The sequence below is a fragment of the Malaclemys terrapin genome, chromosome 18, assembly GCF_027887155.1.
Source record: "Malaclemys terrapin pileata isolate rMalTer1 chromosome 18, rMalTer1.hap1, whole genome shotgun sequence".
In the NCBI taxonomy this organism is placed as follows: Eukaryota; Metazoa; Chordata; order Testudines; family Emydidae; genus Malaclemys; species Malaclemys terrapin.
The window spans coordinates 12,243,103-12,264,190 of record NC_071522.1 but is presented as its reverse complement, the minus strand read 5'-3'; the positions used below and the strand labels follow the sequence as shown (position 1 = coordinate 12,264,190).

General features: G+C 46.6%; 1 protein-coding gene across 2 annotated transcripts; it reads right to left on the bottom strand.

Annotated features, from left to right (window-relative positions):
• Positions 1 to 1,572: 1,572 nt before the first annotated feature.
• XAF1 (XIAP associated factor 1) lies at positions 1,573 to 14,521 on the bottom strand. 2 transcript variants are annotated; one of them, XM_054008460.1, is made up of 8 exons: positions 14,444 to 14,521; positions 11,766 to 11,901; positions 10,964 to 11,020; positions 9,713 to 9,971; positions 8,149 to 8,216; positions 7,034 to 7,381; positions 4,529 to 4,598; positions 1,573 to 3,130 (listed from the first exon to the last, which is right to left on the bottom strand). In XM_054008460.1, exons 1-8 carry the CDS (start codon positions 14,473 to 14,475, stop codon positions 3,117 to 3,119), a joined length of 984 nt encoding a protein of 327 aa, XP_053864435.1. In that variant the 5' UTR covers positions 14,476 to 14,521; the 3' UTR covers positions 1,573 to 3,116. The 2 variants fall into 2 exon arrangements, with proteins under 2 accessions (XP_053864435.1, XP_053864434.1); XM_054008459.1 differs by lacking the exon at positions 1,573 to 3,130 and having other exon boundaries at positions 4,488 to 4,598.
• Positions 14,522 to 21,088: the final 6,567 nt, after the last annotated feature.

The following is a 21,088-nucleotide window of genomic DNA, read 5'->3' as shown; positions in this document are numbered from 1 at the left end:
TTATCATACTTATTAGCTCTCCATTACTGTAGTTATCTGAGCATTTCACAGTCCTTGATGGTGTTATTCTCACAACATCCCTGCGAGTTAGAGTAGTTGTAACAAGGTGGCCTGCTCCTCTAAAGGCCAGGGGGTGCCCGCCCTGTTCCATTATCACACCCAGCTGGGAAGGGATCAGGTGATCCCTGTAAAGGGCTGAAAGGGGCTCATTGAGAAGAAAACTACAGAAAGCGAACAGACTTCTGTGGCAGGCCTCGGAACAGAGGGTGAGGCCCTTGTTGTCTGCTTTGGTCAAGGGACTAGCTTTGTTTGGTGAGTTTTGTGTTTGAATAATAAAGTGAGGAAGAGGGCCTATTCCAGACTCTGGGCAGGGTGTCAGACTAATGGGCTACAGAAATGCTGCTGTTATGCCCCTTTTACAGATGGTAAATTGAGGCCTACAGAGGCTAGGTGACTTGCCTGAGCTCTCACAAGACATCTGTGGAAGAGCAGGGATTTGAACCTAGCTCTCCCACTTCCTAAACTAGGAGCCGAGCTACCAAACTAGCCTTTAATGATTCTGCCTTTATCTAATCCCGGCCCCCTGCAGCTGTGTCTCTATCTGCTTCCCAGGGCTAAGCAAGCAGGGGTTTTTTGGAGTCTCAAGTCTTTGGTGGATTCAGTCCATATTGAGCTGTTATGAGTCAAATTCATCTCTTCTATGAGCAGGACCAACACCCCATGAAGGCAGTGGAGTTAAACCTGAATTTGTTCCCATCTGCCCTTGTTTCCAAGGGGCTAAATGCTTCTCTGTTAAAACCTGTAGAACTCCATTGACATAAGGGGCGGTTGCTGGAGGGTGGGGAGGGGGATGCGCAGGGTTATAGCAGACTTTGTTCTGGACTCCCAGGGAATTAATGAGCGGCTGGGGGTGGGGGTGGAAAACTTTTTGTTCCAATGAAATTTAAAACCTATTGTTCACTCACTCACTTCCCTCCCCGGCCCTTTTCCCCATCTCTTTGGACCCCCTCCCATAATCAATCTGCTATGTTAATTATTATTTCCGGTGATGTGGAGCTTAACCTAATTACCACAATCAGCCAAGGAGTGTGACCTTCCCCCACCCCACAGTCTGAAACATTTGCTGTAGTTACTGTGCTACATTGCAGCACCGCGGCTCTCCCTCTCAATGGAGGGAGGGGATTCTAATGATGAGTGCTGGTTAGAACAGTATTTCTGTGGGGAAAAAATTGAAGCTGTTTTTAGTTCAAAGGGTTTGAAACAGACCCAATTATAATTCATTTACTGCAAATAAAAGTCTGGGACCCAAAGACCCCAGATCTAGGCCTCTGTGTGCTGTGCAGACAAAAATGAAGAGACTAATCTAGTCGATCTTTCTATTATAATAAAAAATTATTGGAGTAGCGCTGAGGAACAAACCCCAGTCAAGGATCAGGGCCCCATCGTGGTAGGGCTCTGCACAGACAATAAACGCTCTTTGCTTCCGAGACAATACAATCTTATGGATTTTTGCACATTACAATGACTTGGGATACTAAATTTATTATCCTATGCACACCTGTAAAACAAACACTGAATGTAAAATAATGTAAGAAACTGCTACAGAGTGTGAGTTAGCCCTTATACCCCAGCTACACACCCATTCCCCCCAAAAAACCAATTGTGTAGCTATCTATATTCCATAACATGGAGTTGTTCAGCAGATATTTAGGATGGGTTTGTCAGAAGCGGTGGACATCTTTAAAAGTCAGCTATTGACTTCAGTGGAAGCAATGAGTTGGCTAGTGCTGGCAGCCTTGGAAAATCCCATCCTGCTTAGAGCTATCTTGTAGGTCTCATTTCGATAGTCAAACTTGGTTCATTCTGATAGCTGGATGTTTTGCTGATGAGAACGTGAGATGGGAAGCAAAGGGTATCCAGTCACATTTTAGTGGCTTGGCAGCCTGGCTTCTTCAGATAACATAAATCAACATTCATTTTCAAATGGATTGATGAACTGGGTGAGAACGCACTTAGCAAACAATTTCACTTGATTGCTGCACTCCGCTTCCAGCAACCAGTGGATAGGATCACATACCGCAAGGAGCACTCCAGCGCAGGGAAAACATGGTACCAATGAAATAACCTTATGTGTTCACAGTTAACATTTTTATTTGTTCCCACTCGACTAGAGTTCAACATCTGCCTCAATATACAACCCCCACTAGCGCTGGAGATTTAACTTTTCCACCATTTGCCTCTGTCAGTTCAAGGTGAAGCAGTTTGGGCTCAGTAGTACCAGGGACTGAACACTCATCTTCCAATGAGGGTGCTCAGCACTTGGGGGCTAAGCCGTGTGGGCTACAGTCCTGCAATCCATGGCTAAGCTCCCATAAAGTTCAATGAGACCAGTATTTAGCCCTTTGTTGTGCTGCGCCGAACCTTGAGGCAGTGAGGCCCTCAGCTCTCACTGAAGTCAATGGGAATGGCAGATGCTCAGCATCGGGCCCAATACATCTATAGTGCTTCTAAATTCCTTGAGGGGAAATATTTTCCCAAGTAAGTGACCATGATGCATAGGCTGCTCTCAGTGGTGAAGAGTGTGTGTGTATGGCTGGAAGAGAAGGGCTGTGAACGAGCCCAGCAGACCTGAGTACAACCTGTCTAGTGGTGTGGGATGGATCACTATGGGAAGTTAGGGTCAAAGTTGAAAGCCAATACCTTGAAGGCTTCAGTGGAAGCACTGAAGGCCAAGTACTTCTGTTACGTTACTGTACCTTCAGCCGCGACACACCAATATAGCTGAGAGGAGAATGGGATCTTTAACCTCCACTCTTGTAACAGGCAGGGCACAGAGAACAAGTGAGTCCCTAAGGAGGGACTACATGTTAATGCCCAAAAGGATGGCACTCGTTGGGGCACAACTGTGCAGAGCTTTATGGCGGAGCTTGAAGATGAGCCTATTTGGTTCAGAATAAATTTCCGAGAATGGTTCTTTGTTCTTAGTCTAGTGTAGGAAGCATGACGCTTTTATTCGCTATGTATAAAGCCATGTGTTTAGAATGCCGTTACTAGCGCTGAACTGAAGCCTGGGGTCTGGTAGGGCGTCTCTGGTTCCAGTTTCTTCCAGGAGTGCCTTAGAAAGGCTCCTCTGTAAAACAAACAAAACCCAATGTAATTTTTTTTATTTTACAATGAATAGGTAAGCCCATGAATGTATGCCCTTACCTCCCCCAACCCATTTTGGCTGAGTCCATTAGAACAGTCCAAAGTACAAGGGAAGTGAATACAAACTATGTAATGAAGGGGTAAGTATTTAAAGGTACGATCCTGTAGTCCATAGTCAGCTAAAACTCCCTTTAATTTCACACTGTGGTGCATTCTCTGTTTTAGTTGTATGACATCTTTCAATGTGTAAATATGCTGCCTCCAGAGAAAGGCAGCCATTTTGTGTTCAGGTTGGTGCAGTCTGTCTGAGGAGAGACATACACTGTATGCTCTTTCATGGACTTTTGTTCTTGGTATTTTTTCCCCTTGATATAAAACAAGGATAGTTCTGGCTAAAAGTATAAGGTAGCATTTTTGTTTATGGAAAATATTATACAAAGCAATGGGAGATTGTCCTGAGTAAGGACTGCAGGATTAGGCCCAAGGTTCTTATAGTTAGCATCACTTAGGCCAGGTCTGGGCACTGCTTTTGCACGGGTATAACTGTCAGGGGAATTATTATTATGGTTTTAGCTGTACAGTTACACTGGTACAACCCCTAGTGTGGATGCCATTATACCGGTATAAAGGTGCCTTATAGCTTATGCCCCTTTGCATACAGAAATAAACACCTTTAGACTGGTATAATTGGGCCCATTCTAGTGAGGTTGTACTGGTTTTATTATAACAGCATAATTAAAGTTGTATAACACAGGTGGGTGCACAAGCCCTTAGTTAAGATGGGATTACTAGAAACTTGTTGTTGGTTCTCAGTGTTGTCGTGCATCTTGAGTACCTAAAATCCTGTCTGCTAGGACAGCTGACGGCCTCATACTTTATACAAAGACAGCAGGGAGCTGATTTTAAATTCCTAATGAATTTATGAAAATCAGTATGAAAATGCTGATATGTTTATTTTAAAGTCTCCCACAGGAGAGTGGCTATAAAATTCAGTATTGACCTGTGGCAGCTTATTCAAGTGGAAAGCACATAAGACTAGATGTTAGTTAGGAGCACCCAAGTTCTAGTCTCTCTGCCTCTGCCTTAATGTGTAGCTTTGGGTGGTTGCAAACCAGCTAGGGCCAAATTCAAGCATTCCTACTGAGTTAGCTTGACAAGGGTATGGGGGCCTTGAAGATCAGAGCATGGTTTCTAAACGTGGAGACTGTATAGGTATACATACCACTATCCTCACTGAAATACCCAGCTGCCCTGTGAGTCTTTGATCCTTAATGTTTCCAGAGGCACCTGCTCTGGGAAATGCCCCATCATCCTGATTAACCCAGCAACTGTAGATGTCTCTAACTGAGTTCTACTGTATTTCTTAGAAATATTATAGTACCTTGTTTTCCAGGACTCCATTTTGGTTTCCTCCTGAGATTTTGCAAAGAAGCTAGACGCAGACATTTTTTCTAAACAAATGAATAATAATGACCATGAATACAAATTACATAGCCCTGCATCCTTAATGTATCCACACTTGGTTAGGAGACAACTGGGTCCCTGCACCAGGCCTTGAGACCTGAGGCTCATAGACTTTAAGGTCAGAAGGGACCATTATGATCATCTAGTCTGACCTCCTGCACAACGCAGGCCACAGAATCTCACCCACCCACTCCTGTATCAAACCTATGTCTGAGCCACTGAAGTCCTCAAATCATGGTTTAAAGACTTCAAGGTGCAGAGAATCTTCCAGCAAGTGACCCGTGCCCCATGCTGCAGAGGAAGGCGAAAACCCCCCCAGGGCTTCTGCCAATCTGCCCTGGAGGAAAATTCCTTCCCGACCCCAAATATGGCGATCAGCTAAACCCTGAGCATGTGGGCAAGACTCACCAGCCAGACACCCAGGAAAGAATTGTCTGTAGTAACTCAGGTCCCACCCCATCTAACATCCCATCACAGGCCATTGGGCATATTTACCGCTAATAGTCAAAGATGAATTAATTGCCAAAATTAGGCTATCCCATCAGACCATCCCCTCCATAAACTTATCAAGCTCAGTCTTGAAGCCAGATATGTCTTTTGCCCCCACTACTCCCCTTGGAAGGCCGTTCCAGAACTTCACTCCTCTGATGGTTAGAAACCTTCATCTAATTTCAAGTCTAAACTTCCTGATGGCTAGTTTATATCCATTTGTTCTTGTGTCTGCATTGGTACTGAGCTTAAATAATTCAGCTCTGTCCTTGCTACAGCATAACCCTAATCACACTCCCCATGCTGTATGTATGTATTGGGAAGGGAAGGGGGACGAAGAGGATGAGTACCTTGCAGGATCTGACCCTAGAGTCAAGGGGCCTGACTCATAGTTACTCCATTACTGCATTTGAGGCAGGGATGGGAGGGAGAGTAAAGGAGGTTTTAAGCCATCTTTGCCACCTCTGTATTCTGGGGCTATGCAGGAGCGTGTCCATGGTCCCTTATGAACCCTGGGAAGCAGGCAATAGCCATGCGCCTGGTCACACTGCAGATCCCCCTCCTACACCAGGGGATGGGAATACAGCTGTGCAGAAACCTTATGCCAGCGCGATACTGGCTCTGCTCAGGGGCTTTCCTTTGGGGGCTGTTTGCACCCCCTTTAAGGCCCCTTCGTGCTGTCAGTAGTGTGAAAGGCCCTTAGCGTATTTGAGAGTCAAGCCCAGTGTGATTTGCCAGACCAGATTCTCAGTTCATTTAAAATAGGCATAGCCCCATTGACTTCAATGCCAGTCTGCACCCAGGAGTCACAGCTGCAAGACTAGACCCTCAATACTAAGTGCTGATTCTCCACTTTGTTACACCAGCTTTACATTGGTGTAACTTCCCCTGAATTAGGCAGAAGACCGATGTTGTGGAGGTCAGAGTCAGGCAGTGTCAATCCAGAGTAATTCCATTAAAGTCAGTGGCACATAGGACTGGAAGAGCCCTCCAGGGTCATCAAGCGCAGCCCCTTGCTACCACAGGCAACCCATCCTATACCCCTGTTCATAAGCGCTTATCAAGCTCCATCTTAAAACTAGTTAGGTGGTTTGCCCTTCCTACTGCAAGGCCGTTCTGGAACCTCACTCCTGCGATGGTTAGAAAACTTTTTCTAATTTCCATCCTGAATTTATTCATGGCCAATTTATACCCATTTGTTCTTGACAGCCAACGCTGCCCTTCAGCTTAAAGAGTAGTGAAGTTCTGCTGGACTGACATGAATGTAAACAAAAATGGAATCTGGTCGTTTGTCTATTCCATGCCCAGTTCAGGGCTGCGCATGCTGCCAGCTCTCAATAAGTAGGAATAACCGAAGAAGCAGGTGTGACTGTGAGCTGAAGTGTCACTGGTCTCTAGACTGAGGTTGTCTAAAGTCCAGTTGTCCCCATAGGTGCCGACTTCCCCTCTGCCCGGTAGGTAGTCAACCCCCCCTCTCCTGGCCCCGCCTCTTCCCACCCCTGCACCGCCCTTGCCCCACCCCCATTCCACCCCTTCCCCAAAGTCCCCACCCCTTCCCATGCCCATTCCACCCCTTTCCCCCAAATCCCCGCCTCTTCTCCGCCTCCTCCCCGAGTGTGCCGCGTCCCCTCTCCTCCCCCTCCCTCCTGGAAAGTTCTAAGCGCCACCAAACAGCTGTTAGGTTGCGGGGGGGGGGGGAAGCACTGGGAGGGAGAGGGAGGGGGAGGAGTGGGGATGCGGAGCGATCGGGGGCGGGAAAGGAGGCGAGGAGAGGGAGCTTGGCTGTCAGTGGATGCAGAGCACCCGCTAATTTTTCCCCGTGGGTGCTCCAGCCCCGGAGCACGCATGGAGTGGGTGCCTCTGGCTGTCCCCAGCACCCCTTCACTGTCCACCATCACCAAGAGTGTGCAGCGGGGTACGTAGCATTTCTCACCTCGTGCTTCCTTAGAGTCGGACCTGGGAGGAGGATATTGCACTGGGAACAGGTCACCAACACATCGTAAGTCATTGGGTCTTCAAGCGCCTTCGGCAGTACGGGATCCACTGTGGCAGTGAAAGCAGGGCGGCCTGCTGACTTTTTGTTCTTCAGTGGCTTGAGTGAGGGCCTGGAGGCAGAAGATAAGTCCTTTTCCTTCCGCTTCGGGCGAACGTCCTTCCACGCCACGGCTGCATTCTCCCGGCGGGGAGACGTAACCAGAGAGGCAGGTGGGAGCGGGCGGGATTTTGTAACTGACTGGCTGGCGAGAATATCCGCGAGTTTGGAGAGCGGGCTGCACTCGGTCTGTGGCGGACAGTTAAAAAGAATAATGAGAGAACAAAGGAAATAGCCAGATGGTGAACCAATGAGGGGTGCCCTTGATGGTGTTGGGGGAAAAGGTATAGTCTGCACAGCGATTTAATATAAGAAAGAATTAAAAACATCAGAATGAGATAATGGGAGACTAAACGCCAATAAAGATGGAGGTCTTAAAAAATAGTGGGGAGGGAGAAAGGTTCTACAAAATCGACTACAACTAAAAGTCCCCTCTGGGGTGGGGGAGTCAGTGTTTGCAGGTGGTTTACAAAGAGAGGAGGATGGAGTCCAGGTAGATGCTCCAATGGGGAGTGAGGCTCTCATTAGAAGCTTCTGCAGCAAAGGCACCATCAAACTGGCTCAAAGGTTAGTGGCAGCCCTTTCAGAACAGAGACCCCTCAGGGCAACAGAGCTGGGGCCTACGTTCTTCAGGGCTTTATTAACCAGTCTATCTCAATGTGCCACTGCCTAGGCAGTGGGTGAGAAGGATGCAGGGGGCATGTAATGTCACAGCTGTTTGCATTCTGCATCAGCAGTGAGAGGCTAAGAGCCCTGCCAAGGACTGGTGCTAAAGGCCAAGCTCATGGTCACGAGGGCATGTGTAGCTGTTGCCAGCTGGCCGTGGGATAGCAATGGCTGTGCAAACTGAGCAGCCAAAACATGTCCTACCGAATCCAACAGGTGGCTTTCGACAGAAAAGGCCTGGCTTGAATGAGGCCCAAGCTCTTTGCAGGTTTAGTTCCCAAACCACTTACCAAGTGTTGGAGGTACTGGTCATCTGGGAAGTACTTATTGCACTGCTGACAAAGATTGTCACTGAGACCTTCAGAGGAAAAAGGGAAAGCGATCTGTTGGTAATGCGCAGAGCTGGCACGAGTCAGTAAAATACCGTACCCAGGCTCCTCAAACTCAGGTCACCCTGACCAGTCCTAGAGGCACCTGATCCAAACACCACTGAACTTCAAGGGACCAGAGCCTAAGGCAGATATGGATCTGGATTTCACTGTTGGCCCCCATTAAATAAACTCAGGTTCTGTCCTTCCCCCCCCCCTGCTGAACTTTGGAGTGGTTGAAATCTGAGTCTGGATCCACATTTCGCACCTCAGGCCCATCTCTACTTAGTGCTATGCTACGAAGGATTGTATATTTCCCAGTGAGTATGTTCTTGCTCTCTATCCCCCATTGTTCTTCGTGGTGCCTACCAATGATTGTGAGGAAGGACACTGTTCACAAATGATCACCCACTTATCCTGTCGCCCTCTGGTCAGGCCTCTTCTCTTACTCACCAGAAAACCGTCCACAGCCCCAAGGGACCGTGATGCTATTGAACACTTCAGTAACGTGCCTGGCTATTGACACGTCAGTAGGAAGAAAGCCCATCTCAAATGTGCTACTTTTAAAGGTCACTGTGACAGGCTGGCAACATGGACTCTAAATATGCTACCAGTTTAGCAGGCGCTGAAGCTGGTGGGAAAGGCTTACGTGGGTTTTGCCTCTCTCTCTTTCTCTATATGAAGGAGGTGGCAGTGCCTGGCTCGAAGAGCAATCATGCTTGAAGATTAAGCCAAATCTCAGGAAGGGGGTGAATTTGTTGCGCTTTAGTTAGTGTCAAGTATCGGGGGTAGCCGTGTTAGTCTGTATCTACAGAAACAACAAAGAGTCTGGTGGCACCTTAAAGCCCAAATAAATCTGTTAGTCTTTAAGGTGCCACCAGACTCTTTGTTGTTTCTTTAGTTAGTGTGTTTGCAAAGGTGCTCGTTTAGTCACTCTCGGCAATTTGCAGTAGAAGTAGGATTGTTATGTCAACTTAATCAGATTGGTTTAATGGGATTGGGGTCCCCGCCTGAGAGAGAACTGTCCTCCAGTTCTTGCACACCCAAAATTGCCCTTAAAGCCAACAGGAATTTGGGGGGAAATAAGGAATGGTTGATCAGGCCCTAAAATGTCACTCTACCTGGAAAAGTGTGATTCTTGTTTACACTAAGGCCTCTTTACATTGCCAGGGGCCTCTTGTAGACAAAAATAAGGCCCAATGTTTCTGAGTGATGCCACTGCACATGCAGAGCAACTCCACTGACATCAGCAGAGCTGCTCTGGATTGACAATTGTGGATGTAGTTCAGAGCAGAACTTGGCCCTTTAGCTGTGGCTGGTTAGACAAGAACCCCTTGTGGGGACTTTCACACTATACAGGGCAACCTGGATTATCAAGAGTCCTAGAGAATTGTGAATACCGTAATTACAGATAACTGGGAGTTTCCAAAGCAACAGGTGCTGGAGTGATGTGACCCTGTTACAGATCATGAGGGATTTTGGGTACCTGAGGGTGGGAGAATCGAGGTCTGACGAGGAGACTCTTCACTGGGTTGATAGTGCATCTCACCATTGCTTGATAGCTTCTTGCCATTCTGACAAACATCTTTGTGCTTGTCCAAGTCCTTGTACATGATGTATTTGTTACACTCCCAACAGAGCTCCGTGCGACTACCGCAGGCCTCCTGGTGCCTCTGCAGCTTATTGAAGGGCATTTCCAGCTCGCAGAATGTGCATTTCATTGATCGCTCATTGCATTCATTGGACTGCATGTGGGCAGAGAAAATTATTGCAAATAGTAAATCAAAGCCGAAAGCATAAGGATGTTGGGCTGCAGCAATCGCTGCCAGCTCTGAAAATGTCCCCGCTAACCATAGGCACAAACTTCTCCTGGCGCTGGTGGGTGCTCGACCCTCCCACCCCCGCCCTGACTCCAGCCCTGCCCCGCCCCCATTCCAACCCCTTCCCCAAAGTCTCCGCCCCTTCCCTGCCCCTATTGGACCCCTAAATCCCCGCCCCTGCCTCCTCCCCTGAGCGCGCCACATTCCCGCTCCTCCCCCCTCCCTCCCACAGCTTGTTAAGCCGCAAAACAGCTGTTTCGCGGTGGCAAGCGCTGGGTGGAGAAGCAGGGACGCTGCGCACTCAGGGGAGGAGGCAGAGGGCGGAGGTGAGCTGGGGCAGGGGCGGTGGGGAGCTGCCAGTGGGTGCAGAGCACCCACCAATTTTTCCCTGTGGGTGCTCCGGCCCTGGAGAGTCGGCATCTATGCCGCTAACTTCTCAATCCTCATCTTGTTCCACATCTCCTTCCTAACCATTCCCACCATCTGCTTCTCCCACCTCAGCATTGCACCTTCTTGCAGGTCATCCCTATGCTTAGAACGGCCTCTCACTTTTCAAAGCCTCCTCCCTGGAATTGTGAGAGACGTGAGCGTGGACAGCAGGGCAGAAGTGCCACTGTCCATGAAAAGAGTGGACCCCATGAGATGTGCAGAGGTCATAGACTCTCCTAGACAATCCCTGCAAAACTACATGGGAAGAGGAGGGTAGGGACAGTGCGCACCATGCTTATTTAAATGTAAAATGTTCTGTTAAATTAAACTAAGGAATGACTGTCATGCTTAAGCTGTCTGACTCGGACGCTGTTACATTTCAGCAGGCAAGCTGTTTATTTTGCAGTCGTTCCTTTTCAGTGCATCTCAAGGTGATTTGTCAAAGATGATCTGAATAGGATTCTGATATTATACATTGCTCTACTCACCTCATGATTCTCCAGCAGGTATTTCTGCATGCTTTGGTGACACAGTTTACATCTGACCTGAAAGTGAAGGCGGGGGGGAAAGATTTAGTAGGTTGCCTAAGGGAAAATACGAAACAGATCATGGGGGAACACTTCAAAGATGTCTGGTGGCATCTTATGCCATCTCATTGCCTAGGATGGCATCTCTATTTTCATCCCATTTGATGAAAAGCTGGTGGAGATCGTAGTCTTTGCAACAGGGACTGACCTATGTTATGCAAGATTTAGTGGAAAATACAATTCTGATCTGGCTGTTCAAATGCAGGATTTGGCCATTTTATTCAGGCATCCAAGCCTGAAAGTTCGCCACGCTCAATGCTAAGGACAAGAGCCACAAATTTATTTAGGGTCCTAACTCCCATTTATTTAGGGACAGATGCTCCACTGGTGTAAGATACCATCGCTCTATTGACATCAGTGGAGTTATGATGATTTATACTTGCTGAAGATGGCTCCAGTAGGACCTGACTCCCCGTTCTGTTACGCTAGTTTTATGCACTGAAATCAATGGCGTTACACCAGCATATAATAGGCGTAACAGAGTGGGGTCAGGTCCGTGTGTTCGAGGCCACATACCCTCAGCTTGAGCATGTAAGTGCCATGTGGCTGGATGGGAGCTGTGAGCAGGAAGGAGAGGATATTTTCTGCTCTTCAGCTATAGATGTTCGTTGCTATTTGACATCCAATAGCATGGCCAGGCTAAAATGAAACCTAGCTCATAACTGGGAGCGCTTGTTATTTCAGGAAATAGAGCAACTCTCACCTGCTTATGTGCTTCTTCCTGATGCTCCTCCATCTCCTTTAGAGCAATAGGTTCATCGCATTCTGGACAGATAGCGAGAAACCGCATGCAGTGGGCCTCGTGGAGAGAGAAATTGGCAGCAGACACATCTCGTTTACTGTGTGGCATGGAAGGGGGAAGGAAAGGAATGTTACTGGACCTCCTTTAACTCAACTGGCTTGTCCCTGAAAACTAGAGATGAATATTTATAGTTGTGCCCTGTTTGGCTGAGACATTTGGACTCCAGTACTGAGGTTGTGCTGTTCTACTATGAACATCTTTAAAGGGGACAGGCACTGTCAGTGGATTTACGCCCAAAATATCTGGGTCTGATTCTCCTTTCACACACGTGCGAATCAGGAATAACTCCAACTGAGTCACACAGGGGTAAAGTTGATGCGAGAGGAGAATTGGGTCCTATATTCAGATGGGGAGCTGTGAAGTTTGGAGGTGGATTCCATCTGTCCTCAAGTTTGGAGAACTTTGGTCTTCAATGGATCTAGGACAGCGTACATCAGTTGAGGATCTACTCCATAGATTTTTGGTCACGATTATGATAATCTGTTTAGGGTTCCCAAGGCTGGGAAGATAGGTATGGGTTCCCGCTAGGCCAGTGGCTCTCAACCTTTCCAGATTACTATACCCTAGGGGTTCTCAAACTGATGGTTGGGACCCCTCAGGGGGTCACGAGGTTATTACATGGGGGGTTGTGAGCTGTCAGCCTCCACCCGAAACCCTGCTTCGCCTCCAGCATTTATAATAGTGTTAAATATATAAAAAGTGTTTTTAATTGATAAGGGGGGGGTCACACTTGGAGGCTTGCTATGTGAAAAGGGTCACCAGTATAATAGTTTGAGAACCACTGCTGTACCCCTTTCAGGAGACTATAAAAGGGTTCAAAAAAGAACTAGATAAGTTCATGGAGGACAGGTCCATCAATGGCTATTAGCCAGGATGGGCAGGGATGGTGTCCCTAGTCTCTGTTTGCCAGAAGCTGGGAATGGGCGACAGGGGATGGATCACTTGATGATTCCCTGTTCTGTTCATTCCCTCTGGGGCACCTGGCATTGGCCACTGTCAGGAGACAGGATACTGGGCTAGATGGACCTTTGGTCTGATCCAGTCTGGCCGTTCTTATGTTCTTGGGAGTCTGATTTGTCTTGCATACCCCCAAGTTTCACCTCACTTAAAAACTACTTGCTTACAAAATCAGACACAAAAATACAAGCGTGTCACAGCGCACTATTATGGGAAAATTGCTGACTGTCTTATTTTACCATATAATTAGAAAATAAATCCACTGGAATATCAATATTGTACTTACATTTCAGTCTATAGAGCAGTATAAACAAGCCATTGTCTGTATGAAGTGTTAGTTTGTACTGACTTCGCTAGTGCTTTTTCTGTAGCCTATTGTAAAACTAGGCAAATATCTAGATGAGTTGATGTTCCCTCTGCAGGACCTCTGCCTACCCCTGGCTGAGAACCACTACCCTAGGCTGCCATAGGGACCCCTGCTATTAATGGGAGGATGAAGAGACTGATTAGCCTGGATGGGGGAACTTTTGGGGACTTAGCCAGAGAGTTAAGTCATTTTGGTGGCGGAAAGAACCATTGGGCATGAGGGGAAACTGAGGCACTGACAGGGTTTGGAGGCACCTTGCTACAGAACCCTATTTCAGATTCCATGAAAACTAACTTTCCCTGTTGGCTGGCTATTCCATAATCAGGGAATTCCCTCAGCTTCTTTTGAAGCAGTTGGTACTTGCTGTTGCCAGAGACAGATGAGTCTCTGGTCTGACCCAGTGTGGCATTTCCTGTGTTCCTAGGTGTGTGCACATAGAAGCAGAATGTGGACAGTAACCAACGGGGAAGGATCTGTCCATGATAGAGGAAAAGGTGTGGTTTTAAAATACAAAAATAGTTAAAAACTCTTGGCAGCTTGTTTGCAAAGTTTAACACAAAGCAGATAACCCTTCCAACCTCATTGCTGCTGGCTGCCTCAACAACCTGGCCTGCCCCTGCCTTCCTCCTCACTGAGAGAGACTAAGGGGAGCTCTTTAGAGCAGTGTCAGAGGGGTAGCTGTGTTAGTCTGTATCCACAAAAACAACGAGGAGTCCGGTGGCACCTTAAAGACTAACAGATTAAGCCCAAATAAATCTGTTGGTCTTTAAGGTGCCACTGGCCTCCTCGCTGTTTTAGAGCAGTGGTTCTCAACCTTTCCAGACTGCTGTACCCCTTTCAGGAGTCTGATTTGTCTTGCATACCCCCAAATTTCACCTCACTTAAAAACTCCTTGCTTACAAAGTCTGACCTAGAAATAAAAAACTGGCACAGCGCACTATTACTGAACATTTGCCGACTTTGTCATTTTACCATAGAATTATAAAAAAAAATCCACGGGAATATAAATATTGTACTTTTTCACTTCAGTGTATAGAATATAGAGCAGCATAAACAAGTCATTGTCTGCACGAAATTTTAGTCTGTACGAAAAGCTAGTGCTTTTCCTGTAGTCTGTTGTAAAACTAGGCAAATATCTAGATGAGTTGATGGACCCCGGAAGACCTCTGCGTACCCCTGGTTGAGAATTATGGGGCAAGAGCCTCTACAACTCTCAGATATAAATATCACACTGGGGAAATTAATGATTTCTTACCAGTTCTTGCAGAACTTGCTCTCCTCCTCCATGGTTTCTCTGGGGCTGTGCCTCTCTTTCTCTTTCGTTATTTATTTGGTCGGCCTGTAGGGAGAGAAATGAAACTGAAACTGTCCATCATACTAACCCAACCCTAAATCATGGGTCTGCCAACCAACTCTGTGAAACAGAAAGAGTGGGTGTGAGTAGGGAGGGGCAGTGTTTGGTGGTGGTTGTTTACCAAGAGCTGGGGTGAGTCCCGTCCTGGAACGGACTCAGAGCCACCAGATCCAACCTAGTCTCCAGATGCTGTGTGTTTGGGGTTGTATTTCCACCTCCTTCCTCTGTATCCCAAATTAGTTTGAATACAATAAGCCAGTGACTCTCAATCTTTCCAGACTACTGTACCTCTTTCAGGAGTCTGATTTGTCTTGCGTACCCCCAAGTTTCACCTCGCTTAAAAACGCCTTGCTTACAAAATCTGACATAAAAATACAAAAGCGGCACAGCACACTGTTATTGAAAAATTGCTGACTTTCTCATTTTGACCATAGAATTATAAAATAAATCAGTTGAAATATAAATATTACACTTGCATTCCAGTCGGCTCTCTCTGAGCTGAGGAGCGAAAACATCATCTACTATAGAGCTGTATAAACCAGTCATTGTCTGTATGAAATGTACTGACTTCGCTAATGCTTTTTCTGTAGCCTGTTGTAAAACTAGGCAAAAATCTAGATGAGTTGCTGTACACCCTGGAATATCTCTGCGTACTCCCAGGGGTATACGTATCCCTGGTTGACAACCACGGCACTAAGTAATTTGCCTAGTTGCATGCAGACTTTTCTCTAGGGCTGTGAAAGCCTCTAGACTAGAGGGAGGGGAAGCTCTTCACCTGCTCAACAACAGCCCTGAGGCTGCCTATGATCAGATGGCCAGTCTGCAGAGTCAAACTTCCTTGTCGCAGGGGGACAGCACAGGGTCTGTTCCTCCACCCTCTTCCTGCCTGTTGCTGTGAATTCCTTTCCTGAGGACAAAGAAAACATGAATGGCCTTCAGCGGATTCCTTGGTCCTTGGCACACAGCCTTCCTGGTGACCACAAGAGGGCGTTAGAATGCCCTTGTTTTCCCCTTATTTTTCTCTATCCGGGCTTTGCGTGGTAGCACTGTAGATCCCAGCCCTGGTCTAATGGGTCTTTCCCATCTCCTATTTAGTCCAGAACCCATGCAAGTGCAGGATACGGTCCTCTAAGAGAAGGTGCATCAGGAATTGAAATGATGTGAACCTGCCCAATATTCATTTGCCTCGGGACAAAGACCTGACAGATGAAGCAAGATGACCGAAAGGAAAAAACTCCCAGCCTGTTTTCAAGTTGTCACTGCATGAGAAACTGGTAGAATGTTTCACACCTAGGGTATTTTCTCAAAGGTCTTAGAAGGAGCCCGGCATCTGCTGGCTGTTAAACTGACCTTGTATGACATTTTGCTTATAAATGTGCTGCAAGTTTCCCTCCATCCATAACATTTTATCCTAATGGATGGGCACAGGACTAGGAGTCAGGAGACTTGGCTCTAGTTGTGTCGTAGAGGAGCCCTAGTTTAAGTGAGTTTGTGTGGGGGAGAAAGTAGACAGAGCATCATAAAATAAAAAGCAGATAATCTAACACACCCCAGGCTAATCTCACGATGAATCTCACTCAGTGGGCTTCAGGCTGTCTTGTTACTAGTGTGGAAGATTACTTACAGCTCGGCGCTGGTAGGTAGTTTAGAAAGGTTTCCTCCACCTCACTGATCCCCCATGGTGTCTGTATCTCCTCCAAGCCACATCCTCCTCTGTTAGTACAGCTCACTGGTCTCTGACCATGTGACGATGGCCATTGTTATCTCAGCCAATCAGAAAGAGCCCTATGACCCGGTTTCCAAGTTCAGTTTCCCATTAGCATTTGGGCCTTGCATCAGGCCACGGGTCTGAATCCCTTTGGGATGACTTTGCTTTCATTCATTTTCCCCTTGTCTGTCCAGAGAACTATCAATGGGAAAAAATTTGCATGTGGATGCAGGGTGCTTCTCCCCATTGAAAGATGGTTGGTACCCGTGGCACTTCCTAGTGCTCATAGAGCACTATTTATCAGTAGCTCTCAAACCACTTCATAAAGAGAGATCATTATCCCCTTTTTACATACACAGGGGGCCCAGCAAGGTCACCCAGCAGGCCAGGGGCAGAGCTGGAAAAAGAGCCCAGGTTTCTCAAGTCCCAGTCCAGTGCCACTAAGCACACTACCTCACTGTGGAGACAAGTGCTGAGTTTTGTGAGCATAACACTTCCAGATCACTCTTGGACAGGCTTTTTGTTTTGCCTAATAACCCTCAATCCATTTCAGGAGAACTTTTTTGGTATGAAGAAAGGCAAATCTTTAATCTGTGGGCCTCAAACCTCCCCTTTGCCCCCGTACAAATATTGTGATGGTTGGGATCAGTGGGGGCACTTGAACTTGCAAACGCACTAGATTTAAAGGGCAGGGGTCATGACAGGACATTTTCAGTGATTGGTTCTTGACTGTGGAATTCACTCTCTCCCATTGGCCCAACACAGTTGGGATCTGTTGATGTTTCCAGTCAAACTGCAAGTAGTCTTTTTGTTGTGTAGTGAGCTGACTGGGATATAGGTGGTTGAGGAAGAAGGCTTGTTTGTGTGTTGTGCTGGGATATTTCTTTTTGGTTGCTGATCCACATGAAATTTGGACCAAGTATAAATCATTATAAGGCTCTAGATTTCTAGAGATGCACTTCTAATGAATCGCAGGGAATAAGCTAGGGGGAAGAATAATAGAATTCTGTTCCATTGCATCCCTTCCCCAGTTCAATCCTGGTAGAATTCTTTTCCTTAGGACTTCCTGGTGGACAACCTATGTCCTGACGACGAAAAGCCTGTATCAGTGAATGGAAACATGAGATTACTGCAGCACTAATAATGGAAACAAATTGTCACACTTTACATTGAGGTTCCATTTATAAATGGTTTATAAAGAGTTAGTAGGTGTTATAAGTATGTTACAGACATAACAATATGTTAGAGATCGTAATAAGCGCATCAGAGGAGAGTGATATAGATGTTTATAAGCTACCTATTGACTTGTTGGATTCTGTAAGACGCTATAGCAATTGATTAGCCTCTATTACAAATATATTAGTTAACCTTTATAAATGGAATCTTAATATATAGTGACTCAAAAATATTAGCTGCAAAGGATTATAATTCATATTTATTATTTACTGTAATGCCCATGATCTGCTAGGTGCTTTCCAGACGTATAAAACACTCAGAGAGGCTCATTCTAAGGATGGACAGTTGGACAGGTAGATAGACATCAAGGAAGGGGATTTTCTGGGCAAAGCAACAAGATTTGCTATAATCTGGATTTCTGCTCTTGTACCTGGGCAGCCTAGAGCAGGATTTCTCAACCTGTGAGTCAGGACCCAAAACTGGATCTCCAGAATGTTTCAAAGGGTCGCATAGCAGCTCCTGTTCCACGGGGCTAGCTGGGCTCGCCTCTCTGCTCCAAGCATTGCAACTTCTGGGGTCCCAGCGCCACTCAGGTTTAACCCAGCTGTCATGATGATGGGAGGCCGGGTAGGCCAAATTTGAGTGAGTGGCCCTGCAATCCTATGAGCCAGGTCACAACTCTACTCTCACGAATTTGGTCCAGTCAGGGGAGCGGAGCCAAAACTGAATGACACTGCAACCCTGGAGGTTGTAACACCTGGAGTGGAGAGCCACGCCAAGCCAGCCCCACAGCACAGGAGCTGCAGGAGTCATTCAGCCCGGGACCGGGACTTGGACTCTGCATTTCGGGACTGTCCCACTCAATTCAGGACAGAAGGTCACCCTATTTCACATGTGCTTAACTTTACTCATCAATTAGGCCCATGCAAATCAATACTTATGAAAATTAGGTCCTAAGGTTCAGATTCTTCATTGCTTTGCCCTGTGTCATTTGCACCCGTGCAAAGCGAATGACTTTGCACTCCTTTTGCAGGGGCTACAAGGTGCAGGACCATGGTGAATCAGGCCCCTAGTGTCTCAAGTTGAGTACCCAAAATCACTGAACTCTTTGAAAATGTTGAGCCTTTGTCTCTGTCTGTAATATGGGATAATGTTCATTCCTCTACTGGGGGGTTGGGAAGAATCCTTAGTTAATGTTTGCAGAGCGTCTCCAGAATGCCCCACATGGGCTAAGTGTTGTTATTAAATCAGTGTTCGTTTCGCTCTGGTTAATTTTCTGCCTATGCCAAAAAACAAAACAAAACAAAAAAATCCACTACTGCCCAGACGTGGAAATAATTAATGTTTATTTGGATAAACACAAATTATGTAACACAGCAGAGAAAAGGCTTTTGAAAAAATATGTAAATGAGATGGCAGCCATCAGGAAGTAATGGAAGGACAGGCAGACTACAATGTTGCCAATTATAATGAAAAAAAAAATTTTTTTTTTCAGTCTTTACTCTGTACAGTATTTGAAACTCTCCTCGGGGTTTGACTAAACTGTACTGGAAGTACCATCTGTGGCTCAAAAGTCTGGCCAGCAAGGGACGGTGACCGAGAGGTTCATAATGAAGGCTTTTATGTAGAAAGTTATTGGGCACAGGGATTGTACCGAAAGAACTGTAAGTTCAGAGTTACAAAAGCTCTTCTTGGAAAAATATCAGATGCTGCGTTAGGAACCCAGTCAAAAGATATTCCTAAAGGAACACTGTGGACTGGCAGAGGCTACAAAAAGTACTTAGTGTGGCAGAGGAGGGGAGGAGAAACAGAAGGTAATGAACAGTGATGTCCCCTGAATGCCAGTAATAAATCTTTCAGTTTTAAGGCTTGTGTGTAAACCTTCTAGTGCATAACGTAATCGAACAAGACATGTTTTAGGCGTCTGATCAAATTAAGCATCATACAGAGAGGTAAGTTCTGAACCAGTTGTTTTTTCAGTGTCAAAAGACAGGGTAGTAGAAGTTTTCTGCTAAAACCTAGTACATTTAAGCGTCAGATTTCCGCCCCCCCCTCCCCCCCCCCCCCACACACAAGTATCAAAGCTCTTGCAGGTCTCAGTGAGTTTAATTTCATTAAGGTTTTGCACTTCCAAATGCTGTGTTGAAGCTGCGACGTTTTAATTGTTTTAAAAAATGGATTGCTTTGATACCAGGATGTTGTGCTTGCAGAATGTGTGCTTATGTGATTGGCCGGTGTTTGAACTGAAGGTGGATGGGGTAGGAGAAATTTCTGTCTCTAAATACGTCCACTTGTAAGTCATCTGTGCCAATGGCCATCCCTGTCTAGTGATAACAGCAGCCACTGGAATCCCTGGGTCAGGAGAAGGACAAGATATCTCTGAAAAGCAATTTCTTTGGAATGAGCTGGATTACACCAAATAGTCTTTATTTTCTAATTTCCCCACCTGGAACTCTTACCTCCCAAAGCAGTTTTACCCCTTATTCTCCACGTTACTTAATTCAAACACTGCAATTGTCTTACTCTTTGACAGATATTTTGCTGCAATGTCCCATTCGCTGGTGAACCTGTATTGTGCCATGGTTCTGAAGAGTGTTCAGATCAAATGAAACTGACATTCATGGTTGTATCTATAGGGTAAAGGATGGACTTGTTAAATTACAGGTCTCAGGAGGCTGGAGTTCTCTTACCAGCCCTGCCACCACAGATTCTGCGTTAGCTTGGGCACATCACTTAACCTCCCTGTGCCTCAGTTTCCCCATCTGTAAAGTGGGGATAAGAATAGCGAGGGTTTTATGAGGCTTAATTCATTAATGGTTGTAACGTGCTTTGAAAGACTCCAGAAAGGTAGCTCTGTAGAAACACAGTGCACGCCTGGCCTAATCCATCACCTATTAATGGAAGCCGAGCTGTTTAGTCCAAAGGCTTTGGATCAGGCCCCTATATTTGCTTTTGCGCTGAATTTAAAGTTTTTGCTTTATTAACTCTTGTTAGGAGCCACACTATTCTATGGAAGGACATCCCAGTCTAGCCCGAATAGTCTCCAGCTTCCAAACAGGCTGTAAAAGGCTGGGGGAGTGCACGGCTCCGCTTTGGAAACCCTGCCCTGCCCTTAGAGTGGTGCTGACTTGTGGGAAGTGGTTCTTTACATGCCTGCCTGGTGGAGTCCTTCACATTGCATTGGGTTTCAGGTCTGGCGAAAGCCCATTTTGAAACCTACCCAGCTCCTGGTGCTTTGGCTTTACAAGCACGGCCGTGTCTCTGCAGCAATGCGAACAGCTGTGGGTGCCCCTTAGCCTGCGAGCAGCCCGGGGCCAGGCTCCTGTGGGCCGTGTGAAAGAACCATGGGAGCCGGCCAACATCGCCGCATGCACAGGCTGAGGGGGATGGGGACAGGAGGGAGAGCTGCCAAATCAAACACGTTCCTCTCAACCAGAAGTGCAAGCAACCTCCCAAGAGCAGCTCTTGGGCCTGGGCTGCATTGTAAGCTGCTGTCCTTCCCCATTCTATCTACTCTCACTCCCCCACCCTCTACCCCTGCTAAACACTTCGGTAGGCTGGAAGTTATGTGGCCACCGCTGTCTCCTTTATTTTAATTAGTTCTACCTACCCACCATCCACATCTTCTCTAATCTATGTTTTTATATAGATAGGTTTCAACA

What these genes read in the sequence shown, in the direction of transcription:
- XAF1 (XM_054008459.1), bottom strand. Translation starts at nt 14,475, where the DNA reads ATGGAGGAGGAGAGCAAGTTCTGCAAGAACTG. An exon ending in ACCTGCTGGAGAATCATGAG is followed by an intron (nt 9,972 to 10,963) that starts GTGAGTAGAGCA and finishes GCCCACATGCAG; the next exon opens with TCCAATGAATGCAATGAGCG. An exon ending in CTCGATTCTCCCACCCTCAG is followed by an intron (nt 8,217 to 9,712) that starts GTACCCAAAATC and finishes TTTCCTCTGAAG; the next exon opens with GTCTCAGTGACAATCTTTGT.